The 17,283-nt window shown below is 28.8% G+C and overlaps 1 protein-coding gene and 1 long non-coding RNA gene across 2 annotated transcripts; one reads left to right on the forward strand and one right to left on the reverse strand.

Annotated features, from left to right (window-relative positions):
* The first annotated feature begins 991 nt into the window (after positions 1 to 991).
* LOC107961359 (uncharacterized) lies at positions 992 to 10,707 on the forward strand. The gene is made up of 5 exons (XR_001701269.2): positions 992 to 1,075; positions 1,549 to 1,634; positions 8,309 to 8,375; positions 9,687 to 9,758; positions 10,503 to 10,707. It is a non-coding gene; the product is annotated as an uncharacterized lncRNA (long non-coding RNA).
* A 5,596-nt stretch (positions 10,708 to 16,303) lies between these two features.
* On the reverse strand, positions 16,304 to 17,137 carry LOC107961360 (uncharacterized). Its single transcript, XM_016897512.2, has 2 exons — positions 17,106 to 17,137; positions 16,304 to 16,718 (listed from the first exon to the last, which is right to left on the reverse strand). Exons 1-2 carry the CDS (start codon positions 17,135 to 17,137, stop codon positions 16,304 to 16,306), a joined length of 447 nt encoding a protein of 148 aa, XP_016753001.2.
* Between the last annotated feature and the right edge of the window lie 146 nt (positions 17,138 to 17,283).

Raw genomic sequence — 17,283 nt, forward strand, 5'->3', positions numbered from 1 at the left:
CCAGAACTCATCCATAACAACTTCACAAATTAGACATGGAATCAAAAACTAATGAAATAGTAAGTTGGACCCAATTGTAAAAGTCCAAAAACATAAACATTTCAAGGAAAAAGCAAGAATTAAACTTACATGAAGCTAGAGTATGAAAACCAGCTTGAACCCTCCTCCATGGCTGTTTTTCAGCTGATGAATATGAAGAGAAATGAAAAGAATTCTAGATATTCCAATTTAGTCCCATTTTTATTTAGCCAATTTTGTCAATTTTCCAATTTTGCCCTTATTTCACCCATTTCCTGATTTTTCTCAGCTATTACCGCCCAAAATATCTCCTTTGGGCTTATTTGTACTTTAGGCCCTTCCTCATTTGACAATTGAGTTATTTAATCCTTTTAGCACTTTTACACCCTTTTCAATTTAGTCATTTTTATTTAATTAACCATCCAAACGTCAAAATTTTCTGACTAAATTTTATTACTACCCCAGCAACACTCCATAAATATTTCTAAAAATATTTATGGCTCGATTTATGAAGTCGAGGTCTCGATAGCTCATTCTCGACCCAATTTACCTAATTAATTCTTTTAAATCACCAAATTCACTAATTCAAAAATGCTTTTATATTCACATTTGACTCATAGGTATTAATTTATTAAATTTTCAACTCACCCGTCGAATTTAGTGATATCAAATCTATATTCCCGATACCATTGAATATTAGGTGTTACAATTTTATCTTGTGTGCTTGATTTAATAAAAAGGACTAAATCGCGTAAAACGTAAAAGTTGCATGCATTAGTTAAAGGTGTCCATTGGTCTTGGCTTTTTAATATGATGGCCTTAAATGATAAATAGCCCATTTATAAGATAGTGGATGATATTTGGTTTGGCATTTGTGTAAATATGAATTTATTTTAATGGTAAAATGGTAATATGTTAAAAAAAGTTTAATTAAATAAATCAAAAGCCATGTTTTTTTGTCTTTTTATGCTATCATCTTTCTCCATAGCCGAATGTGAAAAGAAAAAGACGAGTTTGGAAGCTTTGAATATTCGGCACCTTTGGAAGCTTAATTCGGGTATGTGTTTTACTCGGTTTTTGATAATTTTTACGTTTTTGAGATCGTTGCTTCGAGTACTAGTAAACCCATGCCTTAATTTTTGGATTTAATGAAGAATTTGAAATTTTCCATTGTTTATTATGTGATGAAATTGTTGTTTGATGATGAATAATAAATCTTTGATGTTTGATTTTCATGTTTAATTAAGTGATTTTTGATAAAAATGTGTGTTAAGGACTAAATTTAGAAATTTGTAAATTGAGGGGTCAAAACGTGAAATAAATAAAAGAAATGGGCTGCTAGAGACCTAAGATAAATTCGGCCTAACATGGGTTTGATGAAATTTTGAGTAATTTGTGTTATTTTAAAATAGGGACTAAATTGTGAAAATGTGAAATGTTAGGGGATAAATGAAAAATGCCCAGATTATGTGTCCTTTGATAAAATTTAATGAAATGTTGAATAAGTGAGTTAATTTTGATATTAATTAGATTGGCAAAAGTGGAATTCAAATTTGGATCGGGGGGAAAATCAAAGTGGTCGATTAGTCGTCTCGTTTCGATTACTGTTGTTCGAGGTAAGTCTATAAGCAATAAACATTTTAAATTTTGAATGTATATGATCTTTATATGCTGAATTTAATTGTGTGAATTTTTATTAGTTATAGCTGAATGTATAAATGTTTATGAGATTTGGGAACAAGTTCGATTCAATTGAGATATGATGTTTGAAAAGCTTAATATGAACATTAAGAAATAATTAGGATTTCCGAAATTTGAATTATGTGTAAGACCGACTTTGTATCAGTGATATTCGGGATTTATTGCCTAGCAGGCTTTGTGCCGGTGTATTAAATCAGGCTTATTGCCTAGCAAGCTTTGTGCCGGTGTATTATATCAGGCTTATTGCCTAGCAGGCTTTATATGCCTGTAACAGCCTAATTTTCAGTGGTATCGGGAATAGAGATTTGAGATCACCAAATCCGACGAGAGAGTTAAAAATTTAATAAATTAATACCTATGAGTCAAATGCGAATATAAAAGCATTTTTGAATTAGTGAATTTGGTGATTTAAAAGAATTAATTAGGTAAATTGGGTCGAGAATGAGGTATCGAGACCTCGACTTCATAAATCGAGCCATAAATATTTTTAGAAATATTTATGGAGTGTTGGTGAGGTAGTATTAAAATTTAGTCAGAAAATTTTGACGTTTGGGTGGTTAATTAAATAAAAATGACTAAATTGAAAAGGGTGTAAAAGTTGCTAGAAGGATTAAATAGCTCAATTGTCAAATGAGGAAGGACCTAAAGTGCAAATAATCCTAAAGGAGATATTTTTGGCGGCAATAGCTGAGAAAAATCAGGAAATGGATGAAATAAGGGCAAAATTGGAAAATTGCCAAAATTGGCTAAATAAAAATGGGACTAAATTGGAATATCTAGAATTCTCTTCATTTTCTCTTCATATTCATCAGATGAAAAACAGCCATGGAGGAGGGTTCAAGCTGGTTTTTATACTCTAGCTTCATGTAAGTTTAATTCTTGCTTTCTCCTTGAAATTTTTATGTTTTTGTGACTTTTACAACTAGGTCCACTTGTTGAATTCATTAGTTTTTGATTCTATGAAAGAAATTGAAAGTTGCTATGAATATGTTCTGGAAGTATATGATGATTTGGCATGGAATTAGAGCTTTAAATTATTTACATGCTGATTTTATTGAAAGAATTGAATAGAAAGTGAATGTTTGGGACCTAATTATAAAAGAGTTTGAAGTTAGAGTTCCATATGGAAATTCTGAATTTCAATAGTTATGAAATAATTTATAATGTCTATAAAAAGTATTAATTGAGAAAATTATCTTAATTGAGGGGTTAATTGAGCAAGGACTGAATTGTATGAATTGTGAAATTTGGGGCAAAATGGAAATCAACATTTTGCACTAAGACTGTTTTAGACAGCAGCAGTAGTCTAACTTTGAAAAATCACCAAAAATTATATAAATCTAATTAGAGGATGAATAAAATATGAAATTAAATCTTATTGAGTCTAGTTTTTTATAAAAGAAATTATGTAAGCAATGGAATTGTAAATCATGAGATACAATAACTTTTGTGAGACAAGGTTAGAATGATTTCGAGTTCTCCTGTTCTGACTTTGGAAAATCATAAAAAATTGGATAAAAATAATTATGGGCTTAAATTTATATTTTTAGAATCATGAATGAGTCTATTTTCAAGAAAAATAAACGAGGACATCATTCGAATTCTATACAAGAAGATAATTAATTTTTAGTGAAGAAGAGTCGGAACTGTCAGACAGCAGAATAGGGGAGACTTTAAGGAATAAACTGTATTAATTGGCCCAACCAAAAATTATGAAATTTTTATGGTAAGAAGTTATATGAGTCTAGTTTGAGGGAAAATTATCGGATCTTAATTTGGAGTTCTGTATCTCAAGATAAAAATAATTTAGTGACTATGACACAGATGGACAGCTTGAATATTCACATAAGTAGATAGTGAAAATTATGGATAATGTTACCTACAAGTGTGTTGTTTATACTAAGGATGTGGAATGGAGAGGAGGAGGATGAAAAATATGTATGAATATTCAGCTAGCATGGCTAATTTGTATGTTTTAGGCTCAAGGACTAAATTGAATAAAAGTAAAACTTTATGGGTAATTTTGTAAAAATATCGAAAATGACTAAATTGAAGGGAATGAATTGTTTTATTATCTAAATTAATAAATTGAATGAAATTATCAATTTAAGATTGGGTGAAATTTGGGAATATGGTAAATTACCAATATGCCCCTAAATCTTGGTATTTCTGCAATTTAGTTAGGCAGGTTCGTATATCCTGCATGAGCATGTAAATATGAAAATTTAAGTATTGTATCGTATTTTATATGATATTTTAAATTAAATATATGAAAAGAATGTTACATGAAACATGAAAATGAATACTAAATAATATAAATTAATTGAAATTATTCTGAAAATCTCGGTAATGCCTCGTATCCTATCCCAGTCTCAGGTACGGGTATGGGGTATTACAATGCCGGTGTATTATATCAGGCTTATTGCCTACCAGGCTCTGTGCCGGTGTATTATACTAGGCTTTATGCCTAGCAAATTTTATCTGAACAACGGTAAAAGTAATCAAATGTGTTAAATGAGCTAAAGTGATCAGGTATGTGAATGTGGTTTACTTATTTGAAATGAAGGTAAATTGGCTGAAAGATATGTGATAAAAATGTTATGTAATGTTGTAACACCCCCTACCCGTATCCGTCGCCGGAATAGAGTACGAGGCATTATCGAGAAGCACGAAACACTTACAGATAATTTAAATACATTTTCATAACAATTTGTTTCGATTTCATGCTATTTCATATTTAAGCTTTATTCACCAAAGTATTTGACATATCATCTTTATGCAAATAGCACACATGAGGTACATAATTCCATAATTATGAATGAAAACATTTATCAAACATATCTCATGTTTTTATATATATCATAGTTTCATATTTCCATGTATCAATTACCATCACTTCCTCGTATTTCAGACAAATACGTGTAACAATTCATAAATATGCAATTCATTAACTCTTCCTACCAATCACGATTTAAATTGTCAAATCACTTATTGAGCCCAATTTCAATGTTCACTAAAATCTATCATATAAATTTGGATGTACGTATTCATCAATAAATTCCATGTACAGATATCATCATCTCATTTTTCCACATACATTTACTTTCCACATTTATGAATTTAAATAGCATATACAAGACTTACCAATGTATTTCAAGTACGTTTTCATGATATTTCATTTCGAACTCAGATTATTTCATACTAGAAGTTTTCTCATTAACTCATTTGGAATACCAATTCATACGGATAATACACTCAAGGTGTAGAAATATTTACTCACAAATGAACTCATTCATCAACCAAGTTTTATGCTCATGCCTTATCAACTCGTATTTCCTTATGTCACATAATTCCATGTAATACTTACCAAACTTCTTCAAATTAGTGAACATCTTACGGAGTTGAGTACTTCATTTTCTCGATGCCATAGTTCAACTATGGTCTTACACATCTTCACATAATGATGCCATTGCCCAGCTATGGTCTTACACATATTCATATATCGATGCCCCTAGCTATGGTCTTACACGTAATCACATATCACATATCGATGCCATAGCCCAGCTATGGTCTTACACGAATCACATATCTCACTGATGCCAAATTCCAGATATGGTCTCATACAGTAGCATATATCACACCGATGCCATATCCCAGATATGGTCTTATACGGAAATCACTTGTCACTTGTCACTTGTAGCCGAAGCTACCACTATTCACTGATCAGGTAGCCAGAGCTACCATTTTTCACTGATCAGGTAGCCGGAGCTACCACTTTTCACTGATCAGGTAGCAGAAGCTACCACTTTTCACTGATCAGGTAGCCGAAGCTACCACTTTTCAGTTGTCATTTGTCATTGATCAGATAAGTGTAGCCGCAGCTATCACTTATCACTTATCACTTTCACTTGTCCTTGATCAGATAAGTGTAGCCGAAGCTATCACTTATCACTTGTTGCCATGGTCCAACCATGGTCTTTTCCTTTAATTCATCTTGTCACTAAACTGAAATGCTCAATTTGATCATTTATTCAATTTTCATGCTTTTATATTATTCACGATTTTATCATCAATACATATGAAATAACACATCATGAAATTCATAAAATTAACAAATAATCACTAAAATTTAGCCATATAAACTCACAAGTTCAATTTTTGTATTATAACGATAATCATAATTTCATAATAAATATTCCAAATAAAACATTATATCATTTCTAATCCAACACTTATCGATTATAATCGGGCATGTGATCAATTTATACACGAGTCATTCATATATATATGTATATTTTTCCACCTCCTCCTCTCCATCCACATCCTTAGTATAAACAACACATTTGTAGGTAAGATTATCCTTAATTTTCATTATCTAGTTATGTGAATATTCAAGCTGTCCATCTGTGTCATAGTCACTAAATTATTTTTATCTTGAGCTACAGAACTCAAAATTAAGATCCATAAATTTTCCCAGAAACTAGACTCATATGTCTTCTTACCATAAAAATTTCATAATTTTTGGTTGGGCCAATTAATACAGTTTATTCATTGAAGTCTCCCCTGTTCTGCCGTCTGACAGTTCCGACCCTTCTTCACTAAAAATTAATTATCTTCTCGTATAAGATTCAAATGTCCTCGTTTGTTTCTATTGAAAATAGACTCATTCAAGATTCTAAACATATAAATTTAAGCCTCTAATTAGTTTTGTCCAATTTTTTATGATTTTCTAAATTTAGAACAGGGGAACCCGAAATCATTTTGACCTTGTCTCACAAAAGTTATTGTTTCTCATGATTTACAATTCCATTGCTTACATAATTTCTTTTATAAGAAACTAGACTCAATAAGCTTTAATTTCATATTTTATTCATCCTCTAATTAAATTTATAAAATTTTTGGTAATTTTTCAAAGTTAAACTACTGCTGCTGCCCAAAACAGTTTTAGTGCAAAATGTTGATTTCTATTATGCCCCAAATTTCACAATTCACACAATTCAGTCCTTACTCAATTAACCCCTCAATTAAGATAATTTTCTAAATTAATACTTTTACTAGACATTATAAGTTATTTCATAACTATTTAAATTCATAATTTCCATATAAAACTCTAACTTCAAACTCTTTTACAATTAGGTTTCAAACATTCACTTTCTATTCAATTCTTTCAATAAAATCAGTATATAAACAATTTAAAGCTCTAATTCCATGCTAAATCATCACATAATTCTAGCACATATTCATATCAACTTTCAATTTCTTTCATAGAATCAAAAACTAATGAATTCAACAAGTGGACCTAGTTGTAAAAGTCATAAAAACACAAAAATTTCAATAAATAATCAAGAATTGAACTTAATTGAAGTAAAAATATGAAAAAAAAGCTTAAGGGAACTCTTCCATGGCGTTTTTTCTGATGAGAATGCAGAAAAATAAAGAGAAATCTAGATAATTCCACTTTAGTCCTAGCTTTATTAAGTAAATTTTGCAAATTTTCCAATTTTTCCCTTAATTCTCCTTATTTTCTTGCTGATTTCATGCCCATGCCGTCCAGCCCAAATAGACCTTGGGTCTATTTTCCTTTTAAACCCTCTTTCTTTTATCATTTAAGTTATTTAATCATTTCCCACAATTTTACATTTGATACAATTTAGTCCTTTTTGTTCAATTAACTATCAGAACTTTAAAATTTCTTGACGAAACTTTAATACTAACTTATTAACACTCTATAAATATTTATAAAAATATTTATGGCTCGATTTTAAATTTCTGAGGTCTCGATACCTCGTTTTCGATTCCAATTATTTTAGTATTTATTTTTAGTATACTATTCACTATTTCAAAATTTTTCCTAACTTCACGTTTAAATTATACTCACTAAATTAATAATATTTCCTACTCATTTGTCGAATTTAGTGATCTCGAATAATTGTTTTGACACCACTGAAAATTAGGCTGTTACAAATGTTATTTTCTGACGCATGAAAAATCGATTTAAAAGGCTCAGGTATGTATTCATACTAAATTATGAAATTATGGCAAGTGGAATGTTCGAATTAATGATATAAATGTTACATGTTAATGTGAATTATATGTATGCATATGTGAAAGTATACATTCGGTTTACTTATGTATTCATGACATAAATGAGAGTATATATGTATAGGAAAATCTATAATTGGCCAAATGAAAAGTATAGGTGATTTTGTAAATGAAATGTATATGTTTTCATATTTGGCAATTGTAAAATATATATTCGACCACATATTATGTATATATATGTGTTATTATGGTTTGCTTTATGAAGATATGTATATAAGAGTTTAAATATTCGGTTATATATACATTGATAATATGGCTTTGAAGGGGTATGTTATTTTGATAATAGATACATGTATATTCGATCAAGGTAAAATTTGTACATGGAAGTATATGTTATATATGAAATTGTGAGCTTGAAAATAAATGTGATCATGATAGTATAAATTAGTTTGATTAAACTAAGTTGATATTAATATTGAGTTATTTATTTGCTTATGACTTACTAAGCTCTTGAAGTTTACTCTGTGTGTTTTTCCTATGTCTTTAGAGTTTCAGTGAATTGCTCGAGTTGGAAGTTGTTGGAGACGTCATCACACTATCCGGTTATCATTTTGGTAACTAATGCTTTAAGATTTGGTTATGTGGCATGTATAGGCTTGTTTTGATATATTGGGTTTTGAAGTTTGTAATGACCCAAAATTCACGGGCACAGGAAAAGTGAGTTATAGGGCTTCCGTATTAGTGAAATAAGTTCAAAAATACTTATTAGAAATATTTATGAGTTTAGTAGCTTGTCTAATTAGGCTTTAATTAAGTGAATTTAGCTTAATTTAGAGAAATTAGTAAAAAGAACTAAATTGAATAAGAGGTAAAAGTTTAATTCTAAAGTAATAGAAAATAAAAAGGATTAAAAATGGTAATTAAACCATTTACAAAAGATTAGGCGCCATATGCATTAAAAAAAATCTAAGATTTTATTATTATTAATTATTAGTATGGTTTTATATTAAATTATTATTATATTAAATTAAAGATATTTATTAATTAAATAATTAATTTATGAGATTTTTATTTGACAAATAAATTGAATAATGACAATTGTAATAAAAATATTGGTACATTTGTAATAAATAGATACATGTACACTTGAAATAAAATAATTAAGTTACTTAATATTAAAGTAAAACATATTTGTTAATTAAATAATTAAATTATTAAATACTTGTGTGAAAAAAAAATAAATAGTGACAAATGTATGGTATTGATGGTGTACACTTGTGTATATAATTAAATGCTTAATAGATATTTAAAATAAATATATTATAATATATGTTAATTAAGTAAATAAAAGAATAAGAGAATGAAATAAAAAGAAACAAAGAAAAGAAAGAACAGAGACATTCGAAACAGAGCAGGAAGAAAAGGGGAAAGAAAAGAAAAAGGAAAAATTAAGAGTTTAAGGTTTAAAGCTTTGATTGGTAAGTCATTTAAGTCCTTTCTATTTAATTTTGATGTTTTAGAAGTCTTAAAACAATGTTTTGATGAAATTAATTTGATAGTTTGGAAGTTTAAAAGCTTTTAAACAAAGTTCATGTTGAAGAAAAAGAAGAATTAGGGATTTAATTGAATGAATTTTAAGTTAGAAATTGAAAAAGGGATTAAATTGTAAAAGAAGCTATAAGTTTTGTGTTTTAGGAAATTAAATTGAAAAAAATTTTAAATTAGGGTTTTATAATGAATAGTAGATTGTTAGGGTGAACATGGAAGGAAATTGAGTAGAAATGAAGTATAAATTAAGTTAAACAAATAAAAGAGTTAATTAGGATTAAATGAGAATTAGGGAATAAATTGAATAAAAATTCAATTAATTATTAAATTAATGCTGTAATTAATAATGTAAATTGTTATTATTATTTTTTTCGTAGCTAAAAAGGAAAATGAGGCATCGGCATCCAAAGGAAAACAAAAGATCGTTGAGGAGTAAACTCGTATTCCGAGTTTGTATTACTATAACTCAAACTATTTATTAAATGTATATTGAATTTATAGATATGGAATAATTAAGATAAGGTAACTATTATATTTAAATTTAAATATAAGTATGTGTGAAAATTAATTTGTATATGAATTAAGATAATAGATATTTGAATTGATTGAGTATTGAAAATTTTTGTGTAAATGAAATTGAAATTAGAAAAGTAAAATAATACCCTATTAACTTGTCGGACTAGATTTGATACAAATGGCATACTATTGGATTTGTGATGTGATGAGGAGATTGTAGTTCGGCCGAGAAGATGTTTCTGTTATTATATACTTCGGTTTATCCGAAGAGGCATTTAATGCCTTACTGGTGTGTTATGGAGGATTTATAATATTCCGGGTGTGTTTGGGTTCAATATTCTGGTGTGTTTGGGTGGAATCCGCGTATCTGTCAAAGTCCGAGCCTTGTTAATAGGGTAAATAATTGAAATGAAATTTTGAAAATTAGATTATTTGTTTTGGTACTATTGAAAAGTATGAGAAAGAATGTATGAACTAAATTATGAATTGAGTTGGTATGAAAAAAAAATGAATTATAAATTTAAGATTTATGAAGTAATATAATTATATATATAATTAGTTTAAATAAATAATAAATTTATGGTTGATGTTTGTAATTTATTAATGTTAAATAGTCTTGATTTATAGTAATTTCACTGAGTTTGAAATGCTCAGCGTACGGTTGTTTCCGTGCGCAGGTCATTAGAGTTTCGGATCCAGTCTAGCATCCAAAACAAACTCGACTCCAACAAAATGATTTTGGTGATGTATTTCTTCCTTTGTTAAGTGGCATGTACTAGGTAACTGCATATAAATTATGTGTATACATTAAGTTAAATGATTTTGGTTGTATATAAATGATTATAATGTTTTGGATTATGAATATGATATAAAGTTATGAAATGGTAGATTTGGTATTAAATAATTAAAATGAAATAAATATTATTAATTATACATATATACTAACATGTTATATTGTTTAAACTAAGGTATTAAATTATTATTTTGATATAAATTGGATGTAATTGAGTATACTTAATCATTGGTTGGAGTATTGTTATTGGTTTGTTTTTGGGTTTAAAGTTTGCAGGGGGTTTTATGTAAAAATAAACAGAAATGCTGTCGAAATTAAAAAAAAAATAATTTGGAGAATTTGAACAAGTTCCGTTTCACTTTTAAATTTATGTTTTGGCTTCGAGCGTCTATTATTAGGACTTAACTATTATATTATACTATGAATATTATTATTTATTTGTGAATTATTTCGTAAGTTGTCTGATATGTCTAGTAATGCCCCGTAACCCTATTCCGGCGACGGTTTAGGGTTAAGGGGGTGTTACAAAGTTTGTATATTTATATATATAGCCATACGAAAATGGCTTGATTATAATGTTAAAGTTAGTGTGTATGTGGCTATGACTTAAACTTATTTTGGAAGTATCAAATGTGGTATAATGTGTGCTGGATGATTGTATAATATGGTTTGGTGATGAGGTAAAATGATGGATATATATTTGGTTGTAAATTGGTTGTAAATTGGAAGTATCAACTTTGTGATTTGGCAATGATAGTTTAAATCATTTAGTCAAGTGTTTAGTAAAATGTTAATGTTAAATTTGTTGTATTGGTCTTATTATAAAGATTATTTATGTGTAAAATATATGTGTTTACTATGCCGTGGAAATAGTTTAATTTAGATTATTGTGTTAACCGAATAATTCATGAGATGAATAAATATATATATGAATTGGCTTGATTATTAAATTTGTAAATTGATTATACTTTGATTAGTAGTATGTGTTTTAAAATGGTTTATATTAATTAGGTAAAATGAGAACATGACATTGATGTTTAAAAATTTTATACTTAATCATTTGGTGAGGTTGATTATACCGAATGTGTTTTGGTTTATTTGCCATGTGATATTGCATATTAAGTATAATATGCGCATGTATTGGAGTAAAATAAAATGCATGATTATATTTGGTTAAACTTAGTTAAAAAAATTATTGTAAAGGAGTTAATATTACTATGTGCATGATTGAATTGTATGACCGTATTGAGTGGTAATTTGATCGGTAATGCCTCGTAACCTTAATCTGGCGACGGATACGGGTTAGGAGTGTTACATAGCAGCTTTATTCTGATATTTTCTTTTCTTGCCTTTGTCTTTAGGGGCACTGACCAAATGAGCACTTCCAGACTTATCACGCTTTAATCTTTCTTCCTCTTGCACACAATGAAAAATGGGCTTATTTAGGGTCCATTTCTCCTTTTGACAGTTATAACTAATTTTAAATTGATTAAACTGTGCAGGAAGTGATACCAAAACCATAAGAATAAGCAATTCCTTTGAAAGCTCGATCTTAAGTGCCTTAAGTCTTGAAGCAGTATAGAACATCTTCATAATGTATTCTCTTACGTTTCCTTGACCTTTATACTTCATAGACATTAAAGAAGTCAGAAGTGATGTCATCTCAATCTTATCATTTTTAGCAAAACGTTTCTCAATTTCATCAAAAAAACCCTTGGCCTGAGTAATCTCTTCATATTTTGTGCCCCTAAAAGCTTTTGGAATACTGTGTTTCATGATCATTAGACTCATGCGATTTGAACGATCCCACCTCTCAAAATCCCTCTTAACATCAGGGGTGATTTCCGCAGTGAGAGGTGCAAGTTGTTCTTCCTTTAGTGTAAGGTCTATGTCCATACAGCCAAGCACTATAAGTAAGTGTCTTTTTCATTCCTTAAAATTAGTCCAATTAAGCATGAGTATAGAATTTATATTAGCTGATATTGTGGCAGCAGAAGATGAATTAGCTGAATATAGAACAAAAACAAACTTAAATTAATATTCATAAGTAAACAATAAATTCAAGAAAATGGCTAATCCCATCTGAAGATACCAAACACAACATTAATATTAAGTCTTTGGACTGTAATATTAACAGTTGTAGCAATCAAATATTGACAATAAATTATGTCAAACAATGAATTAATCTTTGGACTAAATTATTGCTCACATAAAATATCTTATAATAGTCACACATTTATCACCACAGATGTCTTTGAAATTCTGCCAAATATTAACTTACATTTGGGTTAATTAATAAACGCATAAATCACAAAAACATATAATCATCTTAATATTTCAAATAAACTAATCTACACAAAAGATGTAATAGCCTAAATTTTCAGTGGTGTCGGAACAGTGATTCGAGATCACTAAATCCGACAAATGAGTAGAAAAATATTAATAATTTAGTGAATATAAGTTAAATGTGAAGTTAGGAAAATTTTTGAAATAGCGAATAGTGTACTAGAAATAAATATTAAAAAAAATAGAATCGAAAATGAGGTATCTAGAGTTTGAAAATTTTTAAAACGAGCCATAAATATTTTTATAAATATTTATGGAGTGTTAATAAGTTAGTATTAAAGTTTCGTCAAGAAATTTTAAAGTTTCGATGGTTAATTGAATAAAAGGATTAAATTGTAACAAATGTAAATTTATGAAGAATGATTAAATAGCTTAAATGATAAAAGAAAGAGGATTTAAAAGGCAAATAGACCCAAGGTCTATTTGGGCTGGACGGCAAGGGGTTTGAAATCAGCAGGAAAATTGATGAATTAAGGGTAAAATTGGAATATTGCAAAATTAACTAAATAAAGCTAGGACTAAATAGGAAATATCCAGATTTCTCTTCATTTCTCTTCAATTCCAGCAGCTAAAAACGCCATAGGAGGGTTCTATAAGCTGGTATTTCATAATTTTTGCACCAAATCAAGAAATTGAGGATAAACGAGGAAAAGAGAAAATTCCGGAATAGTTCAAGAAATCTCTACAACTATTGCAAATTGTTCCGGGTAAGTTCGTACGGTTAAATTATTAAATTTCAATGTTATTTTATGAATGGTGATTAATATTTATGTATGTTAATTGTTGAAAATAATTAAATCATGTACAAAAGTTACAAAATTGAACTGAGTAATTCGGAGGAACGGAACGCAAGAAATGAGTACGATCGTTCGGTGAAAAAGATGAATTGACGGTAAATTATCCAAGTAAACCAAGATTCAACATTTGTTACGAACTCTCGTGTTTGCTTTCTGTTTAGCTCTTACGAGCTTCCGTTAACTCATATGAGTTTCAGTTAACCCTTTTGGGGTTTCAGTTTAGCTCTGATGAGCTTCAGTTAGCCTTCGGGCTTCCGTTTAGCACTTATGTGCTTCAGTTAGCCTTCGGGCTTCCATTTAGCACTTTTGTGTTTCAGTTAGATTTCGGGTATTAGATCACGATGTACTCAAATCCGTAAGTCGTTCCTTAAATTGACAAGTCAGTAAGTCGTAATTGTAACGTGTGGAAAAAGAAATGTAAATAATGTTATCATTATTTTTGAGCTCAATTAAGTAAATTATTTTTAAAATGAGATTATGATTTACAGGATGAAAGTAACTTACTTGAAATGTCCATATGATTTGAATTTTTGAAACTAATATTGGTAAGGTTTATGGTTTAAGTCGACGAACTTACTAAGCTATAGTTAGCTTACCTGTAATGTTTATTTCTCTTTGTAGATTAACGGGAGGGTCAGAGGATCGGATCATCACGCTCAAGTCACACTATCTCGATTTTCCTGTAGATTTTGTTATAAATACTTTAAATGGTTTATATGGCATGTATAGGAGCTGATGTGACTATGTTTTGTATCAACTCATGAATATATTAGTTAAGTTAATATAAGTTGATATATGATATGAATGGAAATTAATTAAGATGTTTAAATACTACTTGAAAGTATGAATGGATATAATGTTAGATAAAATAAGGATTAGTGATATTGTTATAAGACGAATATGATTTGGATGAAGATTGTATTTGTTGAGTTGTTGTTGTGTTGAGTTAGTTGAAAATTTGAAATTGCAGGAAAGGTTAGATGTTTCTAAAGGGGTTATATTGAATTTTTTTTTAAAAAATAATAATTATTATATTACGAAAAATTTTCGGAGTACTTGAATAAGCCCCTATTCATTTATAATACATGATTTAGGCCTCGAGGGTTCATAAAAGAGACTTAATGATTTAATTTTAATATATTTGTTGTTTATTCATAAAATTGTTTGTAAATTAACCAATATGTTCGGTAACGCCTCGTAACCCTATTCCGGCGACGGTTTAGGATTAGGGGGTGTTACAAAAGAGATCACTTTGGCAGCATTTTGTTTCAACTAACTTATTTAAAATATTAGATATCCTTAATCAAAAGCCAAAATCTGAATTTATTTGTTTTAAAATATTTACTTTAATTTCATCTTTCAATCAAATTAAAAGATAATTATATATATATTTATATAAATTTCCAAAACAACATGCATTTATTATATATGTAAATAATCAAAATATATATATGAATTAAGTTATGCATATTTATTGTTAACCTTTTTTTTTTATAATCCATCAAAAAAATAAAAGAAAAGGAAAACCTTAAAATTTTAATGGCATGCATTATTAGTGTGCTCTGATATAAAGAATAAAGAATAAAAATAAAAAACAAAACATTATCGTTGGCCGAATTCAAATTAAATTTTCATGCTTCTTTATTTATTTATTATAAAAACAAATGCAAGAATGTAGACATAAATTGAATTGCAGACCAATTCTATGAAGTAAGAATTTCAAATTATTTTTATTATTTTTATTTTTTAAAATTAAAAAAATTATATTTTAATATAAGCCTTCAAAGATCAATATATATCCGAAATATAAAACCCATAAAATTTTATGAATCAATCGTTTAAAGAAGAAACTTTAATCAATTCCCAATGTTTAACATGACGAGGCTTAGATGCCACTTGTTAGATTTATAAAATAAATCTGAAATAAAACTTAATAAACCAAGATCTATCATGTTTAATCATCAAAAATAAATCAAGAACAAATCAAAAACAAAACTAAATGCGGAAGCCTACCTGAATCCATGAATTTCTTGAAATTTTATCGGATCTTGGGGATTTGATATTCGAAATTAGCACACAAGAAAATCCAGAGAATATCTGCTCTCTCTCTTCTAATGATGGGATGTTAGAAAAGATATCTTGTGTATAATTTGAGAATCATAACCCTAATATTTATAACCTTGGCATATTAGTTCTAATCAAATTCTAATTAGCCCATCATTAATCAGAATTTGATTAGAATTCAATAGTAGAGGATCTCCACATATTTGACTCATACTTTATTTAATAATTAAAGCCTAATAAAATTTTAACTAAATTAGATCACTTTTAATTTGGGCTAACCTATCATAATAATAAATAATAACATGAAATTACCCTTATTATATATGTGATATACATATTTTCCAACAGTCCATGGTGTACCTACCACTTCAAACCACAAGCATTAGATCAAAGCAAAACACGAGTGATCATCTCAATGACTAAAACTACAAGCCTTTTGGCCAGTTCTGTAATTCTAAAGGCGAAACTGTGCTTAATTTCAACGAAGTTTGTTGCCTTCATTACCACTGTGAACAGCCAAACCGGCCATGTTAGGAGTTGTAGTAGCAACAAACTGTAGACCAGACAAGGAATAAGACCGGCAAGGAAGGTTTGGTCGAGCAGTTAATACTGATGATGATGGTTTGATGATGGTAGTTGATTTTTTACGTTGTGGATGCAGGGGTTGAAGGCAGTTAGACGGCGATGATGCCATTGATATTTTAGTTCCAATGTTTCCCAAAGGATTATTGGGTTTCTTGTCCAATGAAGAACTGCGAGCTAGTAAGTTCTTGTGTTTCCTAATGTAGGGATCTTCAGGCTTTGCAAAATCTTTAACAGAGGAAACAGCAGATGCGTTGGCTAAACTTGTAAAGGACTTTGATTTGCCACTATAAAACTTGGATATGCCTTTCCTGTAATCAAACAAAACCCGCAAAGAAAAACAGATTAAAGAACCCATAAGAATAGCTATGCAAGATCTTATTAAAAGACACCATTTTCTTGTTCTTCAAGCAATGGTTATTAGAAGTAACTATCAAACCCACATGTCACTACCTTGAACTATAATAATAAAGCCTAAACAATAAACGAAAACTCAAATTCAGTCCAAACTAGGGTGATGAATACTCTTAATCATCAAGTTATCACATGGGTTCACATTTTACTACTTTAATAAGCTTTAAATAAAATGTTCTTTCATTAAAAGTCAATGAAGAATTGAGTTTAAATCAAAAATCATAAAGAAAAAAACAAGCCAAATTTTTTTATTTTTTATTTTTAAAATGTTAAAAATGGTTTACCTCAAAGGTAAAATCTCTTGTGGAGCATCCATTGTATTAGGAGAAAACAATTAATAAAGTAATAGTTATATTAAATGTTAGAGTAAAGGCATTGGAAAATCAACATTGAAATAAGTAGTTATAATTATTGTCAACTGTTTCCATAAATTAAATTCATTTAGGAGAAAACAATTAATAA

This window comes from Gossypium hirsutum, chromosome A05, assembly GCF_007990345.1.
Source record: "Gossypium hirsutum isolate 1008001.06 chromosome A05, Gossypium_hirsutum_v2.1, whole genome shotgun sequence".
Lineage (NCBI taxonomy): Eukaryota > Viridiplantae > Streptophyta > Magnoliopsida > Malvales > Malvaceae > Gossypium > Gossypium hirsutum.

Coding starts and splice junctions, on each gene's coding strand:
- LOC107961360 (XM_016897512.2), bottom strand. CDS start 17,137: ATGGATGCTCCACAAGAGATTTTACCTTTGAG. Junction 16,719..17,105: donor CAAGAGATTTTACCTTTGAG/GTAAACCATTTT, acceptor GTTTGATTACAG/GAAAGGCATATCCAAGTTTT.